Raw genomic sequence first — 20545 nt, 5'->3', positions numbered from 1 at the left:
GAGTTTGAGGTGAAGGTGGGAGTGCACCAGGGGTCGGTACTAAGTCCACTGCTATTTGTAGCTGTGATGGAGGTACTGGCTCGGAACGTAAAGGAGGGTTTACCGTGGGAGTTGTTGTGTGCAGATGATCTGGTGTTGATTGTGGAAAGTATGGATGGACTGAAGGAGAAGATGAACAAGTGGAAGGAATGTATGGAGACAAAAGGTCTGAAGGTGAATATCAGAAAAACGAAGGTGATGGTAAGTGGTAAAGCATGTGGTGAGGTGGAAAGAACTGGGAAGTGGCCATGTGCTGTGTGCAGGAAGGGTGTCGGAGTGAACTCCATTCAATGTACAATGTGCGCTGAGTGGGTTCATCAAAAATGTAGTGGTCTGAGAGGGTCATTAATCAGTGTGGCAGCTACATTCAAGTGTTAGGTGTGCACAGAGGGAACTGCAGATGGAGGAAATGTTGAGTTGGATCTTGAAGACGGCATGAAGCTGGAAGGTGTGAAAACATTTTGCTACCGAGGAGACATGCTGAATGGAGAAGGTGGGTCAGACTCTGCAACGGTTGTTTGAGTGAGATGTGCATGGAAGAAGTTTCGGGAACTGAGTGGAGTGCTGACGAGGAGGGGAGTGTCGTTGAAGTTGAAGGGAAAGGTGTATGCTGCATGTGTGAGAAGTGTTATAATTTATGGGAGCGAGACATGGGTAATGAATGTAGAGCAGAAACGAAGGCTGGAAAGGGTGGAAATGCGAATGGTTCGGTGGATGTGCGGAGCATCGTTGAGAGAGAGAGGAAGACAAATGATGAATTGCGAAAGATGATGGGAATAGAGCCTGTGATGGATGCTGTGAAGAGAAACAGGTTGAGATGGTTTGGTCCACCAATCCACTATCCACTTCTGCATCTCCCCTTAACAAGGGGAGATGCAGAAAATAGGGCAAAATAGAGAAGATTGTCATGGGGCCCGCAAGGCTAACCCCCACTCTGGCAGGAAAAATGGCCTTAAAATGCCTGTTGTGTTGTTGTTGTATATCAGGTTATTGAATGGATCAGAACCTGCATGATATTATAACATGTTAGATCAGGTTATTGAAAGGACAATACTATGCATGACCTTATAACATGTTTGATCAGGTCGTTGAAAGGATCAGAACATGCGTATTATAACATGTTCGATCAGGTCATTGAAAGGATCCGAACATGCATGATATTACAACATGTTATATCAGGTCAGGTTATTGAAAGGATAACACCGTGCATGACCTTATTACCATGTTAGATCAGGTAATTTAAAGGAGCAGAACATGCATGACATTGTAACATGTTAGATCAGGTTATGTAAAGGATCAGAACATGCATGACATAACATGTTAGATCAGCTCATTGAAAGGATCACAACATGCATGACATGACATGTTAGATCAGGTCATTGAAAGGATAAAAATATGCATGACATAACATGTTAGATCAGGTCATTGAAATGATCAGTCTGTACCTCACACTTCTAAATTCCCGAAAGTAATATTTACTTCCGTGAACTCCATGGCAACAGCAGGACGAGTCGTGTTATTTACCCTTGGGGGTTATATAGACAGCAGTAGATCTATGATCAGGAGCGATCGTCGACGTGATATGCATGGACTAATGTCCAGATTTCTCCAAATTTATTTCAGTTATTTGTCAAACAGCATTATCGACCATTTAAAAAGGTAATCAAACGTGTTTGTGGTTTACAATATTTTTACTTCTTGTAGAAGCCGTTGCTCCCTCGGAAACACCATCATAACTTTAAGCTATTTATGCATGTTATCACTGCAGGAAAAATGCCTTGGGGAAGTCGGACATTATTAGTATTAATATTGTTTTGTAACAACATTATTAATATGCGATTTTCATTCATTTTGTTATTAAAAGTGTCTTTGGAAAAATGCCACGATAAATCTTCTCCTTTGGAAAAACGCCACGATAAAGCTAATTTAAATTGATTGACACCTCAACATGAAACCTCATTGACATCTCGGGGGAGAAAACCCCCTTGGGGAGGGGGGCAAATGAATGCGCTACAACCTTCATTGTGTAACCCTTAGTCATCCTGTCAAGTTTGGTTGAGATTGGATGTAAGTAACGATGGAATGTATCGCAGTCAAAAAATCATCAGACAGACACCAAATGGCTTATTTTAGTATGATTTTTATCTGCGACATGTCTATCACAGGTCTACAAAAGTTTGTGTTGTTGGTGGTCGTGTTGTTGTTGTTGTTTGTGGTGGTGTTGTTGGGGTTTTTGTTGGGTTGCGTTTCGCCAATTTCTAAAACCATTGGCTTTGTTTGGTTTGAGTATTATTCATGAGGGGCCCGGAAAAATCTAATCATACGTCAAATAATAGTAAGGTTTAATCAAGCCCATCAGAACGCATGGTAATCAAGCTTTACATTATGTTACGTAATCAAGTGTTACGCTAAGCAAATTACTAAAAAAAATAGCGTTACGTAATTTCTGAACAACCCCATTTTGGGGTTCAGCAATCCGTGACCATGTGACGAATCGGCTCGTTCTTATGTAACCACGGGGAGGCTGACATAGATAAGACGTGTTGAGTTAATTATGTAATAGTGCATTAAATGTGTGTTTCCCAATCACGCTGCGTTACGCTAAGAAAATTACTAAAAAAAATAGCATTACGTAATTTCTGAACGACCCCATTTTGGGTTTCAGCAATCCGTGACCATGCTACAGGTCAGCTCGTTCTTATGTAACCACGGGGAGGCTGACATAGATAAGACGTGTTGAGTTAATTATTTAACAGTGCATTAAATGTGTTTCCCAATCACACGGTTCATCTTTTAAGTGTTTTCAATGCACTTTTTCCATTCGGCCCATTATTGGATTTTGTCGTGGGTTGTGACCTTGCTTTTTTTTTTTTGTTGTGTTTTGCATTTTTGTAATGTATTTTTTTTGTTACCTCAGCATTAATTTCTACCCTGGGTCAACAGCCCCTCCTGCACATGACGATAATACTAATTTTTAAACTTTCAAAGAAATGGCAGCCAAACTATGATGAATTTTCGAAATTTGCTCGAATGAGAAATTCCACAAGGTATAATTGCAAATTTAAATTATTACCTTGTGACATACTGTAAAGTACAGGGTGTCTCAAAATACATGGAACCCATGTCACTGCTAATAATTCTGCCAATATTAATGTTCTTGTTCTTTTTTTTCAAATTTGAAGAGAGGAGACCATAACAACTAATAATATTATCAATCAAAATGCCTTAGACAAAGGAGGAAAAAATATTTTCGAGTGTGTCTAAGGCGCAAAGGCGGTCATTTGGAACATGTGCTCTAATAAATGTAACCTTTGAGCTAGAGACCTCAAATCTTCAGTTTTTTTATTGTTATCATATCAGATTCCAGGAAATGTAATCTTTTTTGGAGTTTCTTGTCTGAGTAATAAATTATTATCATGTTAATGGGTTCCATCTATTTTGAGACACACTGTACTTGCTTGTCTTTCACGTGGATCTAACCTTCGCCCTTTTTGTGGTCAATAATTTTGGCGAAAGTTAAGTCCAGTCGATAAATATTCCTAATTAGTGAATCGAAGTTAGACATGTTAGTCGTTAGATGTGCAAAAGTTACACACCACAAAACAACTTTAAAAGAAAATCCACTCAATACAATTCGCATAAACAATAGGTACTTTACAGTATTGTCACTGCCTGTGTTAGTCTTGTGCAAGAAGTGGCCATTTTTTCCGAATTGCACCATTCTGTATAAACTTCACAAACCCATATCCGTGGGAGTGAAAAGTTTTGTTTCACTTGCTGTGTTTACTGCATTTGATCTTAGAAATAACTTCCAGGTGTTCCCAGGTCATGAAAACCAACCTGTATTGCAGACACTTTCTCTTGCAAACCCATCAGGAGGAAGACTTGTGTAATGACATGTAACCAGATGTCCTGGTTAAATAAGTGTCCATTATATGGATGATAACCTCAGTTTGCAATGTTACAAAGTAGATCGTGATTGTTTATTTTATGTGCTGGAGTAAAACGTACTGCAAAGTACCCTTTTTGCCTTTTGCAGGACTTCCGTGAGAAGAACATGGACCACATGCGTCCAGATGTGATCGCCCTGCTTAGAAGCAGTCGTAACTGGTTTGTACGAGGCCTTATCAGTATCGATCCGGTGGCCCTTTTCCGCTGGGCAACGATCCGAGCCTTTTTTCAGGCAGTCAGTAGATTCCGAGCAGCTGGGAGGCACCAGAAGGAGAGACGTGCCGGTAAGGATTGTCAGACATAAATGTCATGTAAATAAAGAAAGTTGCAAAAAAAAAAAGACTTCCAGAATAAGATCATTTTAGTTGTTTTTATATTACGTTTCTTCTGTTTCTTCTGGCATCTAGCCTGATGCTAGCACTAGATGGTTAATATTCAGATGCTAGTTGTGCAATGCAACATCACTCAATTGCATGAGGCAGATGTAATACCCATGTGATTGGTTGAAATGTGAGGTGGATGCAATATACATCAATGGGAATAACAGGGTTTGGTTCCATATAATTCATAACATATATCAATTGGAATTACATGGTTCAGTTCCATATACTTCCACACGGTTCTGCAAAAAGCTGATGTCACATTTTACATTATGTGGAATTTGTCCGAGTACATGCTAGTCAATGATATTATTCCACCAAAAAACAGCAATAAAAGCAGGAAGTAGTGGAACAAAATGTGATTAAGCATTCGCTGGAGAAAAATAAGAAGAGGAAGATGTCAGTTTCCCATTGACTGGCATGAAACTCCAATGTGAAGTGAATATCCTACACAGTAGCCCAAACATTTCATTTGCACGTAATGTACAGTGCATAAAGAAAGTATTCAGACCCCTTCACTTTTTTCACATTTTGTTATGTTGCGGAAGCCTCTCCTCGGTGAAAGACACATGAACGCCCGCTTGGAGTTTGCAAAAAAGCACCTAAAGGACTCTCAGACTGTGAGAAACAAGATTCTGTGGTCTGATGAAACCAAGCTTGAACTGTTTGGCTTCCGTCTGGCCACTCTGCCATAAAGCCCAGATCGGTGGAGTGTTGCAGTGATGGGTGTCCTTCTCGGAGTTTCTCCCATCTCCACACGGGATCTCTGGAGCTCAGCCAGTGACCATCGGGTTCTTGGTCACCTCTCTTACCAAGGCCCTTCTCCCCCGATTGCTCAGTTTGGCCGGGCGGCCAACTCTAGGAAGAGTCCTGGTTGTTCCAAACTTCTTCCATTTAAGAATTATGGAGGCCACTGTGCTATTGGGAACCTTCAATGCAGCAGAATTTTTTTTTGTAGGCTTCCCCAGATCTGTGCCTCGACACAATCCTGTCTCTGAGCTCTGCAGGCAGTTCCTTCGACCTCATGGCTTGGTTTTTGCTCTGACATGCATTGTCAGCTGTGAGACCTTATATAGACAGGTGTGTGCCTTTCCCAATCATGTCCAATCAATTGAATTTACCACAGGTGGACTCCAATCAAGGTGGAGAAACATCTCAAAGATGATGAAGAGAAATGGGAGGCACCTGAGCTAAATTTCAAGTGTCATAGCAAAGGGTCTGAATACTTATGTAAATGTGATATTTCAGTTTTTCTTTTTAATAAATTTGCAAAACGTTCTAAAATCCTGTTTTCTCTTTGTCATTATGGGGTATTGAGTGTGGATTGATGAGGAAAAGTGAATTTAAACAATTTCAGTATAAGGCTGCAACATAACAAAATGTGAAAAAAGTGAAGGGGTCTGAATACTTTCTGAATGCACTGTATTTAAATACAATATGAGGAGACGAAGTCAAGTACTGTTCCGCTGTAAGCACATGATTGATTTCCGTGTTTGGTAGCTTGATGTTCAAGATTCCTATGTTGCCAATGCAAACAAGTTGTTCACAGTTTATTGTTCTTCTGCAGACATGTGTTACTCATTTGTTTCTGCAGCAGAGCCCATGAAACGCAACGCCGGACCTACACAGACCCAAGTAGCAACCAAAGGCTTCAGCTTCCTCATGCATCCCGTGCACCAGAGGAGTTTGCAAGTCCTGCAGCGTTACCGCGAGAGCCACAGCAGTGAGAAGATTGCTCTAATTGAATTTTGTGTTGTGCCTGCTCTCTGCAGTATTATGCTTCAAAGTTTTCCAACACAAGTGTTAGTAATACTTACTTCCTTCTTATCGACGCTTCTTGTGGTTTATTTTTAAATTTTAAATTTAAATTCACTGCAAGGTCTTGCTTTGCATTAAATTCAGTAATCTTCTTTATCTCTTTGTAATTAACGGGTGCGTCATGCACTCATCTTTACTATCGAGCAAAAGAGATACATAACAGGTCCGTTAAGCATTATCGAATTATAATTAACTTGTTTCTGGTCATTTAAAACAGGTGTCCCATAAGCTAATAAAGTAGTCTAGTAGGAAGACTAGGTCCCCCTGCACCCCCCGGAGATATACTTCTAATCAGTGTTTCTAGATTGGAAGAAATGTGTAGAAAATGACTAGCTATGGCCCCAAGCTGAAAAAATGTCCCACATACCATTTTTATGCAAATTACTGCTGCCATTATCAAAAAAACGATTTTTGACATATCTCAGCCAATATTGCAGATAATTGAAAAATGAAGGTGTCTAGACCCATGTTTTGAAGGGCATAGATCATGATAGAACTATTCATAACATGATTACATGTGTCTATGGTATACTAGTATGCTAATTAGTGCTTTATTTACAAAATAATCACAGTTTTACGAAATAATAGACTCATATTAAGGTCCGTCTACACAGACGTTAACACAAAGTTTTATTTTTCTAAATATTACAACTGTCAAAATAGTCCTAGCACTCAATGTGACCACTCTTCTCTTGCTTGTTTTAGATAAACATCATTAGCATTAGTGATTCTACACTGAGTCAGTCATCATCATTTTCATCGAAATCGTCAGAGTCAAACTCTTCTTCTCCTTCCTCTTCCTCCTCCTCTTCGTGCTCTCCTGTGTTCAGAAGATCCACTAGTGAGGTTGGTAGGATGGGACCACTGGACCACATTGGTTTCAACAGTCCTTCATCAGTCCTTATCCATCCTTGCTCCTCATAAGGTTTTGGCTTTTCGATGATAGGTTGATCGGCTCTTTTGTACAATGCTACGCGGTGGTTCACACGCTGGATGTGCGGCTTCAGGGCAGACTGGCATGGAGGAAGGCGAGCCAGATCAACCTTGGACTTGGATGTGAGGGTCTTGTCCTCTCCCACCATTTTTCGTAGCAGCTTGGCACGGACAATGTCCACTGATGACTCGCGACTCTGGCCGTACATCACACAGGTGAATTTTTCTAACTGCCTCTCCACCTCAGGGTTGGCATCCCAGTTGTCACCCAGTTCACCGAATGCCCTGTGAAACCTGGGATTCTTCTCCAGCTTTTTCAAGGGCCCGACTTTTCCCTTCCCTTTGAAGGCACTGGTGCAGTCTTCTCCGCTGAACACATAGTACCCCAGGAGAGTGGCACAGTAGTCCTCTCCCAGGGATTCTGCCAGCTCAGAGACGTTGACAAGTTGGCGATGCTTCCCTGACCCTGTATCCAGGTACACCGTCAGCTTGATGTTGTGGGCATGGTGGAGCAGGATCAGGAGGATGTCTGTGTCCGGTGTTCTGACTACAGCGTTCTTGTATCCGATGGTAGCAGCCAGATGTAGTACTCTTGCATCGTAGTGGCATAGACTGTGTCATTCTCTGCTGGCGGTGTGAATGATGAGCCTTCAGGGAACTTCGGGCCAACGCGAGTAAAGTGCAAGGGTGGGAGAGTTTTTGGTGTGTCGACCTTCAGGCTACGCTGTTGTGACCTATTGATGGTAGGTAGCATTCGGTCCTTGCTGCTCTCGAACCCGGGCTTGACCTCCTGCACCATGATTCCTCCAGCACTGTTTACAATGTTGCTGCCGTGCACACTGGTAGTGGTTTTATTCAAGTTGTCCCACTCACAGTGGAATACAAGGTTGCCCTCTCCTGTCACAATTTGTGGTGTACGATAAGTTGAGACTTCATCCAGGACCTTGGCGAGAGCAGTTTCCAACTCCAAGGCGAAATCGTAGCTCTCAGAGTGTCCAAGCCTGTGTAGTATTGTGGTGAGCTGTTTGCTTCGGAACAGGTGCCTTACAGTCACACAGAGGAGAATGTGCTTTGGTAACTTCCATTTTCCATCTGACACTGCACGGCACAGATCTTGTCCAATGGAGAAGACCAGACGCTTCACCTTTTCTGTCTCGATGCCCTCCTTGCCAGTCATTAGCACGCTGAGAAAGCGGACAAGGTCTGGAGGTAGGATGTCTTCAGGATTGAGCTCCATGTCTTCAGCTGTTGGTGGCCATGGTTGGTCTTTACACTCTCTGAAAGCCTGTAGAATACCCTGGCGAAGTTGGAGGGCAACATTTTGGTTCTTGTTTGTGCTTCCGAGTGTGAATGCTCGTGCGAGAGCATTGGAAACTGTTATGTTTGAGCTGTGCACAAGCCAGAAAGAAATGACATCACATTTGTCATGATCAACCTTCGTGAAGTGGATATGCTCCTTGATTGGGTCATTCTGTAGGCGTTTCAGTAGTTTCTCTGACCGATAATTTGAGTTCTCATATCCATTCAGTTTCAGTTCCTCGACATAGAGCAAGCGCAAGGAAGAAAGCTGTAGAACTTTATTCTGCTGGATGACCTGGGTTTGAATGTGTTCCAGTACTGAGTTGAATGCCTTTTCATGGGCGGCTGACATGCAAGCCTGCTCCTTTGGTGCTTCGGCTCTGTGAATCGCACGCTCATAGTTGTAGAATGCTGTGCGGAAAGCTTTAAAACATGACGGATGGTGTTTGGCCTCACATGCAAAGAGGTCTTTGTTTTTCACCTTTCGATGGAGTCGATAGAGACCCATTTTCTCAGCCCGTGTTTCGATTTGCTCCCATGCATTTTCTTTGTTTTTAAAGGATGGGAAGGTTGTAGGCCTCTCAGTATTGCGATGAGCATCTTTGGTCTCAACTTTCTCACAAAATATACACTCTGGCGGGAAGATGGGTTCAGCAGAACCTCCTGGTTTACGAGGAGAGTCCATGATGAGGTTGATGGCCCTGGTTCTGTATCATCTCCCAGACGATGAAAGTGGTGGACAAAGTGCTTATAACACTTGCTGTGATATCCTACTCTTTCTAGGTCATCAGGAAGAGTTGCCGGGATCTGATCACATACTGATTGCATACGACATGGGGAGTCATGCGGTTGGTTGAGACGTCTATCCCGGATCTTTTGAAGCAGTTGCAGTTTTTCTGAAGCAGATCCTTTAATTTTACGGAGGGGCGTGAAATCCCCATGATCAGACATGGATGGTACATGAAGGATGCATGTAGGAGGAGAGCTTTGGGCTGCAGGTTCTACACTCCGTTTTCTTTTGGGCATGCTTGCTGTCGATGTCTACCATCACTGTTAAATGACAAATAAGAAATCACGAATGATGTTAAAAGTGCCTGTGAAAGGAGGCTCTGAGTTTTCAGTGAGGTAACAGAGGTTCTGAGTCATGTTCTACACTAGGGTACTTTTTAGCTGACTAAACCATGTTTAGTGGCATCAAAAGTGCTAATAGCTAAAACATCTAAATTCTTCCACACTAACGTTAGCTATCTAGGCCAATGAAACATTGTGCTAAGTTACTGTAGCTAGCTCAGCTGTCGTGCCTCTTTCTGGTTCAATTCATATACAGAAGTCAACAGATATGTCTCATGTTTGGCATTAACAAAAGTTTAAGTTACACCGACATTAGGAACATACTGTACATAGATGAGGCTAGCTTTAACGTTAGCTAACATGGTGCTAGCTGGCTCAGCTGTTATTCTGCCTGTTTATGATTTCATGCAGAAACTGAAGTCAAGAGTGTGAGTAACATTATAGTTAGCATCTTACCTGGCTAGATTGGAGGATGAATACCAAGAACAACACACAGATGGAATGGAAGACTGAACTTTCAACTGAGGTATTCAATAACATCAACGTTACCAATTGATACGAGCGCGCGACATTACCAATTGATACGAGCGCGCGAGCGCGCATGTTACATGGATGGAAATGTAAAATGGCAGCTATAGCAGCACTAATTTGGATCTCTAGTCTGTCATTTCTGCACTGTGATTGGATAACATAAAAAAATATGTTTGGGAGTTAACAGCAGGAGTTGGTAGATTTTACGTGGGCTGGGTGAGAAACCTTTAAATAAGCAAGTGAAAATCTCTCGCAATACAAAGTCAATGGTGGGAAGAAAAGTTGAGTGGTACCAATGTTACTGCCAATGTCCCGCCCCTATGCAAGACTCAGGAGCATCTTGTTGACATTTAACCTTGAAAATACCTGGGTTTAGACCCCTTATGTACCATGTTAAGTTATCTGCAGTATTAACGTATCCTTATCATTTGTAAAACTGATTATTTTGTAATTACAGCATTAATATGCATACTAGTATACCATAGACACATATAATCATGTTATGAATAGTTCTATCATGATCTATGCCCTTCAAAACATGGGTCTAGACACCTTCATTTTTCAATTATCTGCAATATTGGCTGAGATATGTCAAAAATCGTTTTTTTGATAATGGCATCAGTAATTTGCATAAAAATGGTATGTGGGACATTATTTCAGCTTGGGGCCATAGCTAGTCATTTTCTACACATTTTTTCCAATCTAGAAACACTGATTAGAAGTATATCTCCGGGGGGTGCAGGGGGACCTAGTCTTCCTACTAGACTAAAGGTATAATACATGTCCAGCCACAAGGTAAATCCTGTTGTTTTGGTCACCTCTTCTGCTAATTAAAGGTGGCTACATTAGACAGATTGCTGCATAATCAGGGTGATTTGCACAGATTATTACCCTCACCAGAGGAGAGGGTATCGCATTTGGGTCCGTTTGTTAGTTGGCAAAAAAACATTTTTTGGACAATTATGTAGATCACTCGTGTGTGTGTGTGTGTGTGTGTGTGTGTGTGTGTGTGTGTGTGTGTGTGTGTGTGTGTGTGTGTGTGTGTGTGTGTGTGTGTGTGTGTGTGTGTGTGTGTGTGTGTGTGTGTGTGTGTGTGTGTGTGTGTGTGTGTGTGTGTGTGCTCACTTATACTTGCCTACAGGTCACAATTTTAAACCGATCTTCATGAAACTTCACCAAATGGTAGAGGTTGTGGTCCAACAGAATCGTATTTATTTTTTAGGTCAAAAGGTCAACATAGGCCAGAGGTCAACCACTTTTCTTCAAATTTCTAAAATCCTCAATATTCATCCAATTGACCTGAAATTTGAATAGGATTTACATATCAGCTAACTGAATTCAACCATCGACTGTTTTTGAGATCAACCTAGGCCAAAAGGTCAACATGGGCCAAAAGGTTGAACAACCTTTACAAATTGCTAAAATCCTCAGTTTTCATTTGATTGACTTGAAATGTAAATAGGATTTTCACATCAGCTAACTGAATTCAACAACCAACTATTTTTGAGGTCAACATAGGCCAAAGGTCAAACTCGGCCAAAGGTCAACGACTGTTTTCAAACTTCTAAAATCCTCAGTTTTCATCCGACCCCGACGGGGGTCGGGCCACTGGCGGTGGATGGTCCACGTCGAGGTGGGCCGGCTTGAGGCGGTCCACAGAAACGTGGTCAGGAGTACCGCCGATGTCCAGGGTTAAGTGCTTCACCCCGGTCTCCAGCACGCGGAAAGGCCCGTCGTACGGGGGCCGCAGTGGTGTCCGGTGGGCATCGTGGCGGACGAAGACGTACTCCGCCGTGCGAAGCTCCGGGGCGACGTGCGTCGGTGGGTGCCCGTGGCGTGCCGTTGGCACCGGGGCGAACCTCTGGGCGGTCTCCTGCAGAGCGGACCGCTGCTGTGCCGCGGACCATGGTGCCGTGGAGTCGGGTAGGAATTCGCCCGGCAACCGGAGCGGTTGCCCGAAGACCAACTCCGCCGCGGATGCGCGCAGGTCATCCTTGGGCGCCGTCCGGAGGCCCAGCAGGACCCAGGGGAGCCTGTCGACCCAGCCGCCATCGCGGAGGGTGGCCCGGAGCGCGGCCTTCAATGAGCGGTGGAATCGCTCGCACAGGCCGTTAGCCTGGGGGTGGTAGGCCGTGGTTCGGTGCAGCCGGACCCCGAGCCCCCGCGCGACCGACCCCCAGAGCTCCGAGGTGAACTGGGGGCCGCGGTCGGACGAGATGTCTAAGGGGGCACCGAACCGGGCGACCCAGGTGGCGATGAACGCCTGCGCGAAGTCCGCCGCCGTCGTCGACGCCAAGGGCACGGCCTCCGGCCACCGGGTGGTGCGGTCCACCATGGTGAGGACGTGGGTGAAACCCCGTGAGGGGGGCAGAGGTCCCACCAGGTCCACGTGGACGTGGTCAAACCGGCGTTCCGGCACCGTAAACGGGGCCAATGGGGCCTGGGTGTGCCGGTGCACTTTGGCGCGCTGGCACGCGAGGCACGCCCTGGCCCAGCCACGGACGGCCTTCCGGAGGCCATGCCAGACGAATTTGTCGGCGATCAACCTCTGGGAGGCCCTCGTGCCCGGGTGGGACAGGCCGTGGATGGCGTCAAACACCTGGCGCTGCCAGCCCGCGGGCACGATGGGGCGAGGCCGCCCGAGGGAGACGTCGCACAAGAGGGCCGCGCCCGCGCCGTCGAACGGCACCTCGGTGACGCGGAGGCCCGTGACGGCGGTCCGCAAGGCCTGGACGTCGGGGTCAGCGGCCTGGTCCGCTGCCATCCGGGCATAGTCAATGCCGAGGTGGACTGCGTGGGCGACGGCCCGGGAAAGGCAATCCGCCACCGGGTTGTCCTTCCCCGCGACGTGCCGGATGTCCGTTGTGTACTCGGACACGGCCGAGAGGTGACGCTGCTGCCGGGCCGACCATGGCTCGGTGACCTTGCCCATCGCGAAGACCAGCAGCTTGTGGTCGACGAAGGCCGTGAACGCACGGCCCTCGAGCAGATGGCAGAAGTGCCTGACCGCCAAGTGAAGCCCGAGCAACTCGCGGTCGAAGGTACTGTAACGGTGTTCGAGCGGGCGAAGCTGCTGGCTAAAGAACGCCAGCGGTTGCCAAGCTCCACGCACCCATTGCTCGTGCACTGCGCCCACCGCGTAGTCCGAGGCGTCGGTGAGGGCGATCGGTGCATCGGGCGCCGGGTGCGCGAGCATGGTGGCGTTAGCCATGGCGAGCTTCGCGCCCGTGAACGCCGCGTCCATCTGCTCGGTCCAGGTAACGTCACCTTTGACCGGCTTACCTCGGAGAGCTTCGTGCAGGGGGCGCAGGAGCTGGGCGATACGGGCAGGAACCGATGGTAAAAGTTCACCATGCCCAGGAACTCCTGCAGCCCCCTGATCGTGCGGGGGCGCGGAAACCCCTTCACCGCCTCCACCTTGGCCGGCAGGGGGACGGCTCCGTGCCTGGTGACGCGGTGCCCCAAAAAATCGATTTCGGCGACGCCGAACCGGCACTTTGCGGGGTTCACAATCAGGCCATGCTGGCCCAGGCGTTCGAAGAGCGTGCGGAGGTGGTGTAGGTGCTCTTCGCGGGACGCGCTGGCGACGAGGATATCGTCCAGGTAGACGTATACAAAATCCAAGTCACGCAGGACGCTGTCCATCAGCCGCTGGAACGCCTGAGCCGCATTCTTCAAACCGAAGGGCATCCGCAGTAATTCGAAGAGTCCGAATGGCATGATGACCGCCGTCTTCGGGATGTCCTCCGGCCTGACGGGGACCTGATGGTAGCCGCGTATGAGGTCCACCTTCGAGAAGAAGGACATGCCCGCCAAACAGGCGGAAAAGTCCTGAATGTGGGGGACGGGGTAGCGGTCGGGGGTGGTGGCGTCATTGAGACGGTGATAGTCCCCGCACGGTCGCCATCCCCCGCCGGGCTTCGGCACGATGTGCAGTGGCGATGCCCAAGCACTCTCCGAGCGCCGAACGATGCCGAGTCGCTCCAGGGTAGCGAACGCCGCTTTTGCTACCGCTAGCTTCGTCGGCTCGAGGCGGCGTGCCCGGGCGTAGACCGGTGGCCCGATGGTGGGGATGTGATGGGCCACCCCGTGCTTGACGGCCCCCGCCGAGAAGGTGGGCCGCGTGAGGGCCAGGAAGCTGGCGAGGAGGCGGGTGAATTCGTCCGCTGCCGGAAGCGTACAGATCAACGTGGCCGGAACCGAACCGTTCGGCAAGCCGCTTGGCAAGCCGCTCGGTGAGCCGCTCAGTGAGCTGCTCGACGAGCTGGGCAGTGCACAAGCAAGCGAGCTGAACGTCTCGGCCTGGACAAGACGTCTGTGCTTTATGTCGACCAGGAGCCCATTTGCGCACAGGAAGTCCGCGCCAAGCAATGCCATGGGCACGTTGGCCGTGACGAACGACCATCGGAAAACCTGCCCTCCGAACCGCAGAGAGAGGCAGCGTTTTCCGTACGTACGGATGGGCGTCCCGTTCGCGGCAAGCAGCGCGGGGCCCCCGCCCGCGGTGTGCTTGTCTGACGTATCGGCAGGAACGACACTCACCTGCGCTCCCGTGTCGCACAGGTAACGGCGCCCGGATAAGGTGTCCGTTATGAACAGTAGGCTGTTCGAACGGCCGGCGCTCATTGCCACTATCGAGTGCCGGCCCGGGCGTTTCCCGACCTGTCGAAGGAGCACGGCGGATGACACTGTCGAGCCTCGTGGCCGAACCTGGCGTGGAACCGGCACCAGGTGGTGGAGCTGGAGGAGCGCGGCTGGCTCCTCCAGGCTGGTGGAGCCGGCGGTTTTCCCCACGGTGGCGGTTTTCTCCGCGGTGATGGGCGGGGCGTGGCGGCGGCCACGAGGTGTGCATCGGCATCAGCCTCGGGATCCACGAGGTGTGCAGCAGCATCAGCCTCGAGATCCACGACGGCCGCACCGACTCTCGCCCACGTGTCCGAAGCCGCGAAGTACCTGTCTGCCTCGGCGGCCAGTGCTCGGGGTTCCGTTATCACGGTCCCGGCCAACGCGAGGCGGACCTGTGCTGGTAGTTGGTGACGGAAAAGCGCCCGGAATAGAGAACCAGGGGCTTCGTCGCCCAACAGCGACAGCATATGGTCCATTCGGACCGACGGGCGCGTGTCGCCGAGCTCGGGGAGATCCAGGAGGTGGTCGGCCCGTACGTCCTCCGTGAGGCCGAACGTGGCTAGGAGTAGCCGCTTGAGCGCCTCGTACTTGTGGCCGTCCGGTGGGTGGCGAAGGACGGACACAACTCGAGCGGCCCTGCCGGGCCCGAGGGAGGCGACCACGTGGCAGTAGCGCTTCTACATGGGCTTCAGCTTGGACGAACCAAACTTCGGCCTGGGCCTCCCAAAATTCGGGAAGTTTGACCGACATCGCGTTGTTTGCCATTGCAATGGCGTCGTGTTCGGAAGGATCGCTACGGCAGATCCAACGTCGAGGTCACCAAATGAAGTGCGGTGCTGCGCGCGGTAAGGCTTACGAAAGGAGCAAGCGGACAACTCGGTTCATACAAAAGAGTCTTTATTCAAAGCACTCAAACTGCAGCACTGCGCTGCTCGGGGCTGCGCGCCCCGTGTATATCCTGAGGCCACGCCTCTCTCCCCGGCGTGGCCCACCCCCACTTGGTGTGCGGGGTGATGTCACCACGTCAGTGCTTTCGTGTCCGCCACAATGATGTCATCAGTGCCTTCATTATGACATCCTGATTAGACAAGTATAACACTTGATCTGATCAGTTTGAAATTTCTTGAACATGATCTCCACAAAAATGATATGGGAGAATTAAATTGATGCCATCATTGGTCACATGTTTCGGCAGCCATATTGAATTGAACATAAATCTACATTGTCAATAAACCACACAAACACAGCAGCTAATAAACACCCCACAAAATACACCACACAAACACGTCCTGGCGAGTGTCTGCAATATCTGATTGCTCTTTCTTGTTTCACCTTCATAAGAAACGGACTATTGAATTAAGTTTTTTTCCCCCTTTGCTTGCATAAAATTTGCATGAAATAATTTCTTAATGTGTTTCTTTCATCTCTCCAAGTAGACCAGAAGAACTTTCCAGAAGTAGACCAGAAGAAGAACAAAGGGCAATATCTGCTGGCTCCTCCATAGACTCAGGGACATCCTGCAGGTGAGGGCAAATTCGTAGTAAAAATCGTCTTTGTGTGTAATCATAATCTCCTTCCAAGCCTTACCCCAAGGCATTTGATATAGTTGGTGGTGTCTGAGCCAGATTGTTTATCATGCCAATTTTATCTTTCCAGCACAAGTGGTGAGTTTTGAAGATGTTTGAGCAGTGAGGAGCAGTCACCAACTGGTCAATTTTTAAGTCAAGGTTCCGAGGAAGACGTCTTCTTATTCCCTTCATCTAGTCGTCAACGAGATCGGACCACAAGCGTATTACTGTAAGACTCTTTAACAGTATTTATGTACTTCCTAGGAATGGAGTTAGATTTTTGATGAATCTAGCTTTGGAAAGTATGGTAAATGTTGTTGAAAATATAACATGTCACCAAATGATTGCATTGGTTGAAATAGTCTTACAAAACAAGTATTTATCATTTAATAAATAATTGCCTTCAAAATAGAATTGTACCGACTCCCACAGTACGCCTCAACCTCTCCTTTCAACTTGTGATTGCAGTACAAACAAGTCAGGAGACGACGATGGTTCACGAGCGAGCAGTATTCAATGACAAAGTACGGACTAGAACCGAAATAGGTCCGGACTGGGGGTCGGGGGCACACGTGGCAGGTGTCGGACCCCAACATGCGGTGTACATGCCTATTTACAAAGGGCCCCAATGCGCTGCGTGCACAGGCCTTTAAGAGCCAGCTGTATGTAATTGTGTGTGGTGCTGGCCTGGAAATGTCAAAACGAAGGTTACTGACCTTGAAATGAGATAGAAAATAATGTATAATCAGTTATGAGGTTAGTTAGCTACACAATACTGAAAATTCGGTTTGATTCAGACAACTTTGAAAATTTGACCTTTGTGACCTTCAAAGGTCAAAGGTCGAAGATTCTGAAATTTGTTGTAAAACTTGTATTTCATGATGTATGTGATAATATAAGATCATGTATGACATTTCACCCTATCAGGAAGCGAACAATGTAATAAAACCATCAAAAATCGACTTTTCTAAATTTCGTGACCTTGTGACCTTGACCTTGGGGCGAAAATGAAAAATCGAGCTCTGTGGGGCTGGACACATGACATTGGCCTAACCAAATATCGAAACCCCTGTCAGATTCCACCAACTCCCTCGAAGAAGATGTAGCTTGAACTCGATTACCCCCTAAAAAGACGTCTTTTTGGGCGTGGCTCCGCCCACAATGGGCGCAATACGCCCACTCTAGGTAGTTTGAAATTTCCCACTCTAGGCAGAGAGGGGACACAACTAGATCATGATATCAACCTCCCACCCAAGTTTCATCAAGAACGGATGATATCATCGGGTAGTTATGCTGCGGACAGACAGACACACAGACACACACCCATGACGAATATAGTGGTCACTCTGTTTGATAACTCGTGAACCAATAATGTAGTCCTGAGGAGCATGTAGTCGATTTCAATGATGCATTTTGTCCCAATTAAGAGCACGATGATGTAGGGCATTTAAATTTTTTTTTTAGGCAGAGAATAGGCCTCTTGCTGACTGCTCCAAAGCCTTATTGGTTTCCAGGTCCCAGTGGTGAACCCGCGTTCCAGGTGACTATCCGGGCATGAAAGCCAACTTGCATTCTTTGGAGATGCACTCCACCCGTTGATGGACCATTTTCTTTCAACCAAATTTCTTGGGACACTAGTTGAGATTTTTGACATCAGCAAATTTGAATGAATGATCTTATGAGCATTCTCATAGGAAATTGCACTATTTGCAGCCAACTTCCAGGAGCTTTCCACCAGTTGATTAATACTATCTTCCCGACTTTGGCAATTTTTCTCAGTGGTTGTTGGTATCGTGAAACAGATGGTTGCCCTCAGTATCTCAGTGGTTGCTGGTTGCTGGTTGCTGACAAGCTGTCTCGAAAATAACCCTGTGCCAACATCCATACCACTTTAACTCCATACTATATGTGGGAGCACTGTTTTTTTTTTGTTTTTTTTTGTATACAAGATCGAGGCTCGTTTAAGAGCTAGCACATCAAACACATATCAGCACATAAAACACAAAAAACATAAACGGACACGTAAAAGAATAAGGGGTGGGGGAGACAATATGGAGAGAGAGAGAGAGGGAAGCGCACAAGCACAACAATAGAGAACAGGGACATCAGGAGATCTGTTCGAAGGGAGCAGGCCGGGGGGGTGGGGGGGGGAGGGAAGGGGTACATGGCATAAAACAAATTGACACTACAAGGAATTTCAGAAATGAAGTCGGGATTGAAAGATGTGGTTTTGGGGTGTATTAACGGGGGTAGAAAATATCAAGGTTTTGGATGGGGGAAGATAAGAGATGGTGGTAAACAGCTGTTTTAAATACCTGGAGGGAGGAGTGGGATTGAAGAGAGAGTGTGGGAGTTTGTTCCAGAGGTGGGAGAAAAGAGAAATGAAAGAGTGAAGGTGAGCAGAGAGTCTTGATTTTGGCAGTTTAACCAGAAGAGGGTTTCTGGCAGTTCTTTTGCATCCTGCAGGAATATTTGTGGGACACAGCACAGACAGAGCTGGGGGAGCTAGGCCAGAGAGGAGTCGGTAGAAGACAAAAAGACCATCAAACCTGCCTGTGGTGAGAGAGTGAACGACCCTCAGAATCAGCTTCATCGCGGGAGATACCAACGATCCTGAAAGCTTTGGTTTCTACAGCGTGAAGCCGAGCTAGGTGTTAGGCAGGAGCACCAGCTCAAGAGTGGAGAGCAGTATTCCATTGAGCTACGGATGAAAGCCTTGTATGTGGTGAGGAGCTCAGGTGTGCCAATGAATGACTTCGCACGACGGAGGATGCTCAGTCGGCGACTGGCTTTGGAGGCCAGTTTGGAAATGTGGTTTTCCCAGGAAAGATCATGGCAGATAGTGAGACCCAGAGCAGTAGATAGAGGGAGTTCGGTCAACCCGGTTTCAACTGGTCTGCCCTATGATTGGTTAAGCGCTGTCATGTGATTCACAGGCGCCATGTTGTTACCCAACCTCCATAACTAGCAGAACGTGCATCGCATTGCATGCATTCGCTTCGTTTTTCATCAGTCAAAAAAAAAAAGCGGTGCTGTTCGGCATACGGTTGTTCTAATCGTTCAGACAGGGGAAAATCAATGCACCATTTTCCCCGCAACCCAGAACGAAGGAAAATTTGGGAGATAAAGGTTCTACGAGAAGGCTGGAAACCAAACGACAAGTCTTTCTTGTGCGAAGTAAGTGTCCATGCGTCTCACAGACTCAGTCTTACGTAACACTAACTAACAAAGTAAATTGCAAGCCACATGCTTCGGTCAATACACCTGGATATGCTCTGGCCTACGCTATCAGAGTTGATCTCATTTGGGCAGACTGGGGGCTAGGCCTAGGGTCTAGTCCAAGATAGATTAGGCCTACCCAGGAAGCGGTAAGGCTAGCCTAGTCCAGTCGACAATTAGGAACATACATTAGGATCAACCCGTAAATGTGAGTTAAACAGGATTTTTAACCCAAATCTCGTGCCTGTATTTGGCTCAGCAATAGTGACACACAGTGCACACACCCTACTAAAAGATAGTCTATGTCTTTCTTTTTCTTTGCAGGATCGTTTCGACGAGACACAATATGAGTGTCACAGGGCCGATGACCTGAGGAAGCTCAAGCCAAATGCTATTCCAACTAAGTTCCAACTAAGACTTACCAGCCTGCCATGGGCTGAAGCGCAGTCTCTTAATGAAATTCTTCACTACGAGGTTACACTTTTATGCGAGGAAACAGGGGAAGATGCGTAAAGATAAACTAACTAAATCGAAGTTAAGTGGAGCACTAGGAAGCAAGAGTATGGCAATGCGAGAAGTTGTAAAAAAAATTGCGATAATTTAAGGGCATATAACATATAAACTACAAGGAGCCCTCAGCAAGTGGACATAGCATAGAAAATTAATACATGGAATTCAAATACATGTTTAAATGTGTGTACATGTACTTGCTTTGTGTGTACATTCATGAAGCAGTAATGATACTTTAGCAGTTCAACTAACTGTGTGCAATCGGATGTACCATTCATTCTTTCTTTTGTAGATCATCTCACCAACATTGTGCAACTAAAGTGTCAAGTTAATCTGAACATAAATTTGTAAGCTTCCTTGTAGCACAATCAATAATCAGTATGACTTCGAAGATGCAAGAGGAGAGGCAAGAGAGTGAGAAAGAGTGAATATGAAATTGTGAGAGAGGGGAAGGGAGGCACTGGAGGAGGAAAGGTGCCGACATAGGGAAGGGAGAATTGTATTAAAGACAGAAGAGTGTAAGGAAATAGGAAGAAAGGGATTTTGAGGAGTAAAAATGAGAGGAAAAGGGGAATGCATTTAAGGAAAAAGAGAGTAGGA

The 20545-nt window shown here is 46.9% G+C and overlaps 2 protein-coding genes across 2 annotated transcripts in view; both read left to right on the top strand.

Annotated features, from left to right (window-relative positions):
* LOC144892987 (U3 small nucleolar RNA-associated protein 15 homolog) overlaps positions 1–16099 on the top strand; it is a 32411-nt gene extending 16312 nt beyond the window's left edge. The window contains exons 5-7 of the mRNA XM_078782153.1: positions 4079–4274; positions 5965–6093; positions 16085–16099. Of these exons, the coding sequence (XP_078638279.1) occupies positions 4079–4121 (43 nt within the window). The 3' untranslated portion in view covers positions 4122–4274; positions 5965–6093; positions 16085–16099. The remainder of the gene's footprint in view (positions 1–4078; positions 4275–5964; positions 6094–16084) is intronic.
* Positions 4791–20545, top strand: part of LOC144893080 (unconventional myosin-IXAa-like) — a 52018-nt gene continuing 36263 nt past the window's right edge. The window contains exons 1-5 of the mRNA XM_078782717.1: positions 4791–4871; positions 5871–6156; positions 15735–15738; positions 16085–16171; positions 16338–16445. Coding sequence (XP_078638843.1) covers positions 4791–4871; positions 5871–6156; positions 15735–15738; positions 16085–16171; positions 16338–16445 — 566 coding nt within the window. The remainder of the gene's footprint in view (positions 4872–5870; positions 6157–15734; positions 15739–16084; positions 16172–16337; positions 16446–20545) is intronic.

This window comes from Myxine glutinosa, chromosome 7 (assembly GCF_964187855.1).
Source record: "Myxine glutinosa chromosome 7, kmMyxGlut1.1, whole genome shotgun sequence".
Lineage (NCBI taxonomy): Eukaryota > Metazoa > Chordata > Myxini > Myxiniformes > Myxinidae > Myxine > Myxine glutinosa.
This window is presented reverse-complemented; position numbering and strand designations above follow the sequence as displayed.